Source organism: Borostomias antarcticus, assembly GCF_949987555.1.
Source record: "Borostomias antarcticus genome assembly, chromosome: 12".
In the NCBI taxonomy this organism is placed as follows: domain Eukaryota; kingdom Metazoa; phylum Chordata; class Actinopteri; order Stomiiformes; family Stomiidae; genus Borostomias; species Borostomias antarcticus.
In genome coordinates, this window is record NC_140245.1 from 22916946 (window position 1) to 22928157 (window position 11212).

General features: G+C 47.7%; 1 protein-coding gene across 4 annotated transcripts in view; it reads left to right on the forward strand.

Moving 5' to 3' along the window:
• Positions 1–756: 756 nt before the first annotated feature.
• The window catches only part of LOC311315892 (voltage-dependent L-type calcium channel subunit beta-4-like), a gene marked incomplete at both ends in the record, with an annotated part of 15739 nt that continues 5283 nt past the window's right edge, over positions 757–11212 (forward strand). The window contains 9 exons of one of the 4 annotated variants that reach the window (XM_084446603.1): positions 757–819; positions 2925–3008; positions 8145–8210; positions 8277–8327; positions 8629–8751; positions 8941–9068; positions 9507–9583; positions 10141–10160; positions 10605–10685. In XM_084446603.1, coding sequence (XP_084302729.1) covers positions 757–819; positions 2925–3008; positions 8145–8210; positions 8277–8327; positions 8629–8751; positions 8941–9068; positions 9507–9583; positions 10141–10160; positions 10605–10685 — 693 coding nt within the window. Of the gene's footprint in view, positions 820–2924; positions 3009–5709; positions 5755–8144; positions 8328–8628; positions 8752–8940; positions 9069–9506; positions 9584–10140; positions 10161–10604; positions 10686–11212 lie in introns of those variants that run through there. The other 3 variants (XM_084446601.1, XM_084446604.1, XM_084446602.1) reach the window with 3 other exon arrangements.

Sequence of the window (11212 nt, forward strand, 5' to 3'; positions counted from 1 at the left end):
TTTAGAAGCGCTCTGTGTAGAGCACCGTGGCAGTCTGCCACTGAAGGTGCTCCTCTGCCTGACCAGAGTGACAACGATGAGGCCGGACATTGTTTGTGATGGCCCTCAGTTGCTCAGTTTGGCCACCATTCTTCCCTCTGCGTTCTTTGTGGACTATAAGGCTTTATTATCATATTCAGTTATCATATTCAGTTTTCTAATATGGTTGAGTCTCTTTCTGTTGCCCCACAACGACAATTCACCACAGCACAGGGCTCAAAGGGGGCTCGAGACTCTGAAGAAGAGAATAATGGTGCGTTCCAGGCAACCCGTAACTCGTGTTTTTCCGACCTCCTACACGTGAAAATGCTCTGGAATGGCAGTCAAACCCGTAACTTCCCACCCGGCAACTGGGAGTACATCGATCTATACGAGTTCACGGGTGGGAAGTTACGGGTTTGACTGCCATTCCAGAGCATTTTCACGTGTAGGAGGTCGGAAAAACACGAGTTACGGGTTGCCTGGAACGCACCATAACTCTGTGGTTCCTCTCACTTTGGGTTTCTGAGTGGCGGGAAAAGCAGTGCGCGCCACAGACCGCCGCGCGCGCAGTGAGCACCTGTCACCACGAGCGAGCCGCACTACCCGCGGAGGAGCGCGCGAGCGAGCACACTAGTGTTCTGAGGCTGTTGCAGGTGAGTGAAGCTGGAGGAAGCAGTTCCGAACTGGGCTGGGCCAGAGAGGCAACCACCCCTTTGGACCGATGTCCTGGCCGAAATGTCTCGACATGTCTACATCCGGAACAAGATCGGAGAGGGCATCCAAGCGCCTATCTTTCAGGTAGGTCACTTGAATGGGATGCGCATGAGTTAGTTGATCTAGTTTGGCTGTTGTGTAAACAAAAGCAACAACAACAGTAGACTGACTAGTAGGCTATTACTTATAGCATACTCCATTTTAGTGCACATACACCTCCACATGACTGTGGTATATGATTACGGATATGAGTTATTCTTATGTAGCATACTCTTTTAAGTATTGCATGAAGTCTGAGAAGAGCATCTCATATGTTGAAAGAAAGATAGTTCCATATAGCCTACAGGCTTATCCAGAAAGGATGGGTTAACATGTGTAATATGCCTGATAAGTAATTCATATTCAGCAAGTTAATCACCAGTCATTATTTATTGATGATAACGTTTTTCAGGTTTCCCATTTGAAGAAAAATAGCCTTGTCTTTTGTTTCGAGCCAAGTAGCCTACTGATCATAAAGACTGTCCCAGCCGAGAGAAGGGGCATCTAGTGAGGAGGGTGACCTAGTTAAAGTGGCCCTATTTAATAGATTCAGAGAGGTGGGCTCTCTAAAGATTAAGATGTTATAATAGTGACATTGTCACTAACTCTGGAGACTTTGCCATAAGTGGAGCAAATCACTGTTATATAGGCTAATTAACTCAACTCTCAGAGGATTATCACTGCTATATTTGGCCATTTAAGAAACTCACTAAAGAAACGAATATCTGTAGGCCTACCCTATATTTTACCAGAGCTGAAACGTTAACTTCAAAATGATATGCCACAGTTTCCATAAGCTATAATAACACCACTACTCATTTATTTATTTATTTATTTATTTATTTATTTATTTATTTATTTATTTATTTATTTATTTATTATTCAAAGATGCAGAAATATACAAAGCGAACAATGTATACAAAATATAATAACAATATATATAACACACCACTACTCATACTGATCTATGCTGCCTAGTCAATGACAGGTCTACCTTTTTTCCCTCCCTCTCGACAATGTTAGCCTGCATCTCTCTGTTGGCACCACTAGAGGCAGTAGTACCAGCACACCAAAATCAAGAAGGACACCAAAATCAACCCGCCGATCTCCACTGCACAAGTAGAGTAGTGGTCAGAGCATTGGACTCCCACCCGGGAGACCGAGTTTGAAGACCTGGTGGTGATGACTTTATCCTGTCCCAAAACCCTTATTCTAACCCCAACCCACATTAGGGACTGGAAGAAGGACACCAAAATCAACCCGCCGATCTCCACTGCACAAGTAGAGTAGTGGTCAGAGCATTGGACTCCCACCCGGGAGACCGGGGTTCAAGACCCGGTGGGGATGACTTTATGAGACTATTCACCAAACCTCCACACATTCATCCTTTCACTCCAACCTTTTTATCCCTTACCTAAATTCCACAAGTAGAGTAGTGGTCAGAGCATTGGACTCCCACCCGGGAGACCGGGGTTCAAGACCCGGTGGGGAAGACTTTATGGGACTATTCACCAAACCTCCACACATTCATCCTTTCACTCCAACCTTTTTATCCCTTACCTAAATTCCACAAGTAGAGTAGTGGTCAGAGCATTGGACTCCCACGCAGGACATTCTCAGAGATTACCGTCTATGCTGAGCGAAACTCCTCTAGTCTATATGTAGCTAAACAAACGCTGTTGTTTACGTTTTGGAACTGACGTGTCCAGGCAACAAGACCTGTCTTAATTGATCAGACATTACATCATGTCATTTCAATTCACAGCTATTTCAGTGGCATGACTAGCTTCCGTCCTACCAGTCATGAACAGAAACAAGCCAGCCACGCACATGAGCCAGGCTTGACCTGGCCTGGTTCGTGTTGTTTTCTTGGGAGGATCAGAACCTCTATGGGAACATCAGAACCAGTTGTGTGGTACGGTAGCAGTCTAAATCTGAAGTACAGCTTTGTGATGGGGTTGTGATGGAATTCCTACCATTGCCTCTACTGTTCCAAAATATTGGAGCTCTACAGTATGGGGGACATGAAAAATTATGATGGTGCTTTATTGCAGTTGTCTGTGGGTGGTTTGTTTGTTTCGTCTCTCTGGGTAGTGCTGAGGGAGATGTGTGATGACCTTGGTGGTGCTGGTTGTTACTGTAACCCGCAGGTGAACAGAGGGACCTATTCCAGGAGGAGCAGACTGAAGAGGTCTGATGGCAGCACCACCTCCACCAGCTTCATCCTCAGACAGGTAGAGTAGCCTACCAGCCACCAGCCACCCTGACACCTTCATCCTACCAGCCACCAGCCGCCCTGGTCCCTACATCCTACCAGCCACCCTGGTCCCTTCATCCACCCAGTACATCCACCCACCCTGGTCCCTACATCCTACCAGCCACCCTGGTCCCTACATCCACCCAGTACATCCACCCACCCTGGTCCCTACATCCTACCAGCCACCCTGGTCCCTACATCCACCCAGTACATCCACCCACCCTGGTCCCTACATCCACCCAGTACATCCACCCACCCTGGTCCCTACATCCACCCTCCCTGATACCTACATCCACCCAGTACATCCACCCACCCTGGTCCCTACATCCTACCAGCCACCCTGGTCCCTACATCCACCCAGTACATCCACCCACCCTGGTCCCTACATCCTACCAGCCACCAGTCCACCCTGGTCCCTACATCCACCCAATACATCCACCCACCCTGATACCTACATCCACCCTCCCTGATACCTACATCCACCCAGTACATCCACCCACCCTGATACCTACATCCACCCAGTACATCCACCCTCCCTGGTCCCTACCAGCCACCAGCCACCCTGGTCCCTACATCCACCCAGTACATCCACCCACCCTGGTCCCTACATCCTACCAGCCACCAGCCGCCCTGGTCCCTACCAGCCACCAGCCACCCTGGTCCCTACATCCACCCAGTACATCCACCCTCCCTGGTCCCTACATCCACCCAGTACATCCACCCACCCTGATACCTACATCCACCCTCCCTGGTACCTACATCCACCCACTGGTACATCCATCCACTGGTACATCCACATCCATCCACTGGTACATCCATCCACTGGTACACCCACCCTCACTGAGACCATCCTGAGACAGGCCCTCCTCCCTTGGGGAAACCCATTAATTCACATTAATATCTCTGACCAAAATATAAACGTTTTATATTCATATCTCAACCAAAATATAAGCTTTACGTTCATATATATATATATACGCTTGATGTTCATATCTAACCAAAATATGCACTTTACATGTACCCATGTCCTCAGGAGATGAGATGTATATTGAGATACTGTGGAGGTCAGCTGGGGGGTCAGAGGTCAGAGGTCCATGTTGCTGTAACACCGTCTTAATGGACATTTACTGTTTGTCTCCAGGAGATGACGTTTTTTTTGTTTATTCTTTTATTTGGATCCCCACGTGCAACTTCTCTTCCTGGGGTCCACAGATTTTAGATTAGATTTAGATTTGTATTTATTTGCACTTTTATAGAACAGAGTACAACGACAACAGAAAATAAACAGATTGTGCAGATGAACATCTAGAAAACCCCAAAGCGCTTATAAAATTGATGCTACCTCAATAAATCATTGGTACATAATAATTTGTACACTAAATTACTAAAACACAAACTAGAACACATAGAACACATAGAACACAACTAGAACACATAGAACACAAACCAAATAAGAATCACACATACATGCATGAGACATATAGTAGAACAAAATGAAAAACATATAAATAGACATACATGTAAGAAAATAAAAAGTCCACCACATCCTCCTCCCTTTGGCCTGCTGTTTCTCCATAGCGATGCTAGCAGCTGTTAAAACGGACTCCGATCTCAGTCACGGAACCACTGGAACCAAGGAGGGACAAGAACCCGCAGGGTTCACATGCCACACACATATTATTGTTTTCCTTATATTCCATTACATTTTATTATATTATATTAATTATCCTTTATAATATGTACTTGGACTGTATATAGCCATTTATATGCCTGTTTCTTTCTAATAGTCCCTCATTTATCTATACATGTATTTATCCATACCATATAATGGTATATAGTGATGCAGTTACATCTACATCTGATGTGTTTCAGTAGAAACATACATTTTGATAATCTTGAAATGATCTGATCATTATCACAGAATCATAGCTTTATCTTATTATTATAAAGGCCAATTGTAGCAGTTGACTAAGTTGATTCAATTGTGGCAACAGAACGTACCTTTTTGTTTCATAAGAGGATTATATCTGTCCCTCCACATTAAGAGGAAGAAGCAGATGGCTAGAGAGAGAGAGAGAGAGAGAGAGAGAGAGAGAGAGAGAGAGAAAGGGGGGAGTGGGATGCTTCTCCCAGCACAGTCATCCCCCTTTTCCTCTCCCCCCCAGTCAAGGAGAGGAGAGCGTGCGTCCATGCTGAGTGGAGGGCTGGCCAGCCAATCAGCAGCCGGCACATTGGCTCTGTCATCAGGCTGATATTGAGGAAGGTTTCGCGGGTGCTACCGCTGCCGTGCTCCGTTCGCTGTATTTGCAATGCTGATGAAATGCCAGGATCGGGCTGCCTCCAGGGAGAGCCTCGGTGCCTTATAATGTGAGCCGTGTGAGGTGTGTAGGTCTGGGGCAAACGCGCATCCATCGAGCATCGGGCCTGGAGAGACCAGCGAAAGGCCTGCTTCCCATTTCTCCATCCGAAGGGATTTTTTTATTTTTTTATTTCTTTTTTCTTGCCGTGGAGAGAGGGGAGCGTCATTCCCCATCCGTCCCTTTCTCTGTGGTGGCTCCCACCTCCTCCTCCTCCTCCTCCTCCTCCTCCTCCTCCTCCTCCTCCTCCTCCTCCCTCTCCTCCACTCTCATTTTTTTCACTCTATTCTTCTAGAGGTGCTTTTGGAATAGCAAACCTCCATGTATGACAATTTGTACCTGCATGGATTTGAAGACTCGGAGGCGGTGAGTGGGGGGGGGGGCGGGGGGGTTTAGCCCCTGATCACTGACATGTATATGTGTGTGCGTGTGTGTGCGCGTGTGTGTGTGTACATTTGTCGATGGAGGCGGTTCAGCTTCTGTGCACGCACGCACACACACACACACACACACACACACACACACACACACACACACACACAGGGCCTTCCGTTAGCTGGCGTTACAGAAGGATTGGGGGATGAGGTTTGTGGTTTGGGGTGGAAGTGGGGGGGTTTGATGAGGGGGTTTGGTGGGGGGTGGGGGGGTTTGGGGTGGGGGTTTGGGGTGGGGATGTGGGGGATTGGGGTGGGGGTGGGGGGGTTTGGTGGGGGGTGTGGGGGTTTGGGGTGGGGGTGGGGGGTTGGTGGGGGGTGGCAGCGGAAGGAGATGGCTGCTTACGTGTGTGAGCAGGCTCATTCGTGAGCGTGTGATCGGTGACTGCATGTGTGAATGTATGTGTCACTGTCAGCTAGACGTCCTGAATCCAGCTGCATTCTGTCACGAGCCCATTCGAAGGGAGCAGGGGGTAATAATATAGATAGGAGGAGCCATTTAACACATCATCACACTGTAGGTCTCGAAGATGGACCCCCTGTCTTATTTCGTGAGAGAGCAGCGTACATGTGTAACCCCCCCCGGGCCTATTGTGCTGGCCGTGTGTGAGGGTCTGATTGCATAATGAATCCCTCGCATCATATTCCAGAGGAACCGGACATTCTGTATTAATTGCCATTGTTTAAAGGGGCAATCCTTTTTTTTCTCCTTCTTCAGCAGCCTGTAGTGTGTCTTTCGCCGGGGAGGGGAGAAGTGTGCATCGTGATGTCATTTACTGGAGTGTGATGTAGATGAGTCACATGTGGAAGGCGCTCTGTCGGACGCCTGTTCTAAAACATGGCGGCGACTCCTCAGAAGGACCCCTTAGACTGCCTGTTTATCTGTTTATACACATTCAGACTGCCTGTTTATCTGTTTATATACATTCAGACTACCTGTTTATCTGTTTATACACATTCAGACTGACTGTTTATCTGTTTATATACATTCAGACTACCTGTTTATCTGTTTATACACATTCAGACTACCTGTTTATCTGTTTATATACATTCAGACTACCTGTTTATGTGTTTATACTGTACACATTTGGTTTGGTGATGCAGGAGAGATTAAGCAGACACACGATGGACACTCATAGGACACAGCGAATGTTATTGTGAGAAAAAAAATGTTGAGGGGGCGTGAAACTTGAGGGGGGAGGGGGGGCTTACAAAAGCACTAAACCAAATACTAACTCGATAAAGAACAGTGTGTGTGTGTGTGTGTGTGTGTGTGTGTGTGTGTGTGTGTGTGTGTGTATGTGTGTGTTTTTGCGCACAGATAGACAGAGACAGAATCCAGTGAGACTATTCTGACCAGTATGGTGTGAAATTCATTTTCAGCCCCAGAATGCATGATTGAATGCTTATGCTCAAAATATTTCAGTATGGAACTTAACACACCCAGCATGAATACAATAAGACACTAAACTATACAATAAATGTGAAAGACTATACAATAAAGTCACTTGGAGTCCATCTACTTAGATCAATTACTATCCTACCTCAAAACATCTCCTTTCGAAACCCATTCGATGCATGACGCATTACTCAGAAACTACGTTTTACAGAGGAATTACGCAAACGTTCTTATTTTTGCTTTTCCAAACCTGGCACTTTGTGATTGGATACCCACTGTCCAATAGAGCCAGTGTGCTGAAGTAAGCCCAACAGAAACCTTGGCTGTGGTAAAAAAAAAAAAAGTGCTTAGCTTTGACTAGCGTGTTGGTATTTTAGCAGACTGGGAGAGTTCCACGTCTCCAATATTGACCCTAACAAACCACTATTTCCCCTGACTTGAGCTAATGTTTTTACCCCCAATTGGATTATAATTTGTAGACGCTCTCCAGAGATCAGCCTTTTAAGTGCAGCACCTCTGTAGCATACTTGGCTAATTCAAGGCTCTGGAAGCAGTCCTGCTGACACAACTCTAATGACGTGGAAGAAGGGTGTCAGTGCGCACTAGCATGGCGGTTTAGGGTTTCACATAGTGGTGTGTCAGCAGTTCATGTCTCATATTGTAATAGTAGGGTCTTTGTTTTTCTACCGTCTAGTCAGTTTACTAATGTCACAGTACACCTGACAAGGAAAAAATGGGACAAAGATGGCCGACAACTGAATACACATAAAGATAGGGAGCGACGTTGCAACTATGGAGCGGGATGGAGGGACTGGTCGGGGCGACGCCTCAGTGGGAACGTTGTTTGGGGTGTTGTTTTTTTTGGGGGGGGGTCTGTTCGTGTGGAGAAGTTTTGACCTCTGACCTGGTCTTCTCCTGCCCAGGGCTCAGCTGATTCCTACACAAGCAGACCATCGGACTCGGATGTGTCCCTGGAGGAGGAGAGGGAGGTGCAGGTCCAGGGCCCGGGGCCGGGTCAGGGCCAGGGACAAGTACCAGGCCCGGCCCAAGCCCAGAGCAGACAGGAGAGAGAGCAGCAGGCCGCCTTACAGCTGGAGAGAGCTAAGGTGAGCGAGACCAGCCACAGTCCAGGAGTGATATTAGCGCCAGCAGAAATTGAATTTGGATTATAGCATTTTGAATTTGTAATGTGGAAATTGAATTTGAATGACAGCACTCCCTTCATACACAGTTGACATTATGCTCTTATTGCTCTTTACGGATACTTTTATACATAGCTATTATATGCCTTGTATACTAATGCATTGTTGAGCTTAGTAGTAATTGTGAAGTGTGATGCTGTATTACTGTGTAATAACATATACATAACGTTCATACATTATTGTGTTCTTTTTTCCCCCTACGCAGGCTAAAGCCGTGGCCTTTGCTGTGAAGACCAACGTCAGCTACTGCGGTGCGCTGGACGAGGACGTTCCCGTGCCGGCGACCGCCATCTCATTCGACGCTAAGGACTTCCTACACATAAAAGAGGTACGCAAACCTCACGTGCGGACGATTTGCGGTTGACGATTGTTCACGAAACGGCAGCGCGGAGATCCGAAAGTTGCATTCCAAGCAGAGTTGTAATTTAAACGATCCGAAGAGTAAAAATCCCACCACGCTTGTTCTCGTTAAATCTGTGTGTCGCCCCCCCCTCCCTCCCCCCCCTCACCCATCCAGAAGTTCAACAACGACTGGTGGATCGGCCGGCTGGTGAAGGAGGGCTGTGAGATCGGCTTCATCCCCAGCCCCCTGAAGCTGGAGAACATCCGCATCCAACAGGAGCAGAAGAGAGGCCGAGTCCAAGGGTAAGAGAGGCCAGCCCAGGACCTCCCCCAAAACAACAACAACAACGACAACAACCCCCCACCCTCTCCCGTAATCTCTACTTGTTTAATGCCACTTCTCTCCATACAGATTATAAGAATCTAAATATCTCCTATTGTCTTAACGAGTAGTCCTCTCAGCCCTGGCTAGCAGACAGCTGCCTAATCAGTCTTGAAGCTCTGTCAGTCGGAGTTGGCCTCTAACTTGACGCCATTGAAGCCAGGGCCACGCACATTGCGGGCGGCTCCGTTTAAAAACTAATTCTTATAATTAGACGAGAGTCGGCTGAGCTGAGGAGCTCTACTCCCGGCCTTTGACCTCAGACGGTACAGTAGAGTTGTGGTGTGCCGTGCCGTTCGCCACATTAATGCCGTGATCTGTTCTGTTTTTTCTTGTTATCCCCCTCTTGTCTTTTTCAGTAAGTCTGGAGGGAACTCCTCTTCGAGTGTAGAGGATGAGGTGTCGGCTTCAATCAGGCCCCTCATCTCCTCGGCAGGTGAGGGCTGGTCAGTGGGGAGGGGGGCGTTGGCCAACGGGGCCCTCCGCTAGCTTAGAGCCACGCGTCGTCAACAGAGACTACATAGAGAGAGAGAGAGATAATGAGAGAGAGAGAGAGAGAGAGAGAGAGAGAGAAGAGATTCAAGCCTTCCCATGTCTCCAGTGAGAGTTAAGGGTGTTGATGCGTAGCATGAATGTGGATCCATGGAGTTTTCGTTCTCCCATGCTCCTCTTCCTCCAGTTGAGGAGTGCAGGCGTGCGTTCTGAGACTGGCCTTACCACAGGGCGCAACCAACGACAAGACTTTGACCTTTGACCCTCCATCAAACATTACTCGTGTGACTTTGTGAAGATGCCATAGAAGACAGCAGTGTTTATTATATTGTGTTATATAACAATAATAGAGCTGGTATATCCCCTGTACGTGTCCAAACAAGTCTGTGTTTTTGATAGTTTCCCACGGATTACGGTGTGATGCTTCTGAGCTGTCGTCGTTTCGGTGACCTTCGACCCCAATCCCAGATATTGACGACTGTTTTCTTTTCCTCCTCACAGGCAAACAGAAACAAAAAGTGGTAAGTATGGTGATGGGTAATTCCTCCTCATCTTCATCACTCTTAATGGCCTCTCTACATCACTATCAGCTCGTATAGTTGCAACTCCACACCATATTCCATCTTTTCTGTTTCCATGTGTGCCTTCGAAAAACCTCCCTCCTCATCCTACATCCTACATACTAATGTTGACATTTCTAACAGTCGGTGTTGCAATGACTGGATTGATAAATCGGGATTCTCAGTCCATTCCTATCATCCTCTTCCCATAATGCACTGTGCCTTTGTTTGCTCTGCGGATACTGTACTGTACATACAGTAATCTGCTCTGCCGCAACATCGCTGTGACAGAAGTCCGACCGGGCCGAGTAGCGTGAGACGTTGGCGTCCGTCCGTGGTGTTTGTTGTTGTTATTGTTTATTGTTGAGTGCTCTACTGCTGACCGCTCGTTTCTTGTCCACGCAGACCGAACACCTCCCCCCCTACGACGTGGTTCCGTCCATGAGGCCCGTGGTTCTGGTGGGTCCTTCCCTCAAGGGTTACGAGGTAAGAAACAGCATCGGCTGCCATCTCCGAGTCACATGACCCTCCCTCGGGGGAGGGGGAGGGGGCGGGGGGTGACCCCGGACCACATGACCGACTCCATGGTTCTGATTGGTGCAGCTGTGGTGCTGTGTAGTTAAATGATTGCTGGTCTAGAGGGGGAGAGATTCACATCTCCTTGGGTAAGCTCTCCTCCACGAATTGATGGAGAATTCAGTTGAAATCTACCCCCGGTATTTATTTGTGTTTTGGCTGTGAAGATTCCCTTTGTTTGTCATTTCTCAACCTGCTAGAGACATCATAGGAAGTGTTACTATTTCAAGCCATAAAAATACCCCCTTTATTGAAACACATCCCATCCCTTTCAACCTCATCCTCTAACCCCCCCCCCCCCCCTTCTTCCTCCCTCTCTCACATCCCCCCATCCTCCCCCTCCCCTCTCTCTCTTCCTCCTCCCCCCTCTCTCTCTCTCTCTCTCTCTCTCTCTCCTCTCCGCGCACGGAGGGAGCGCAATCACTGGCCTCATCCCC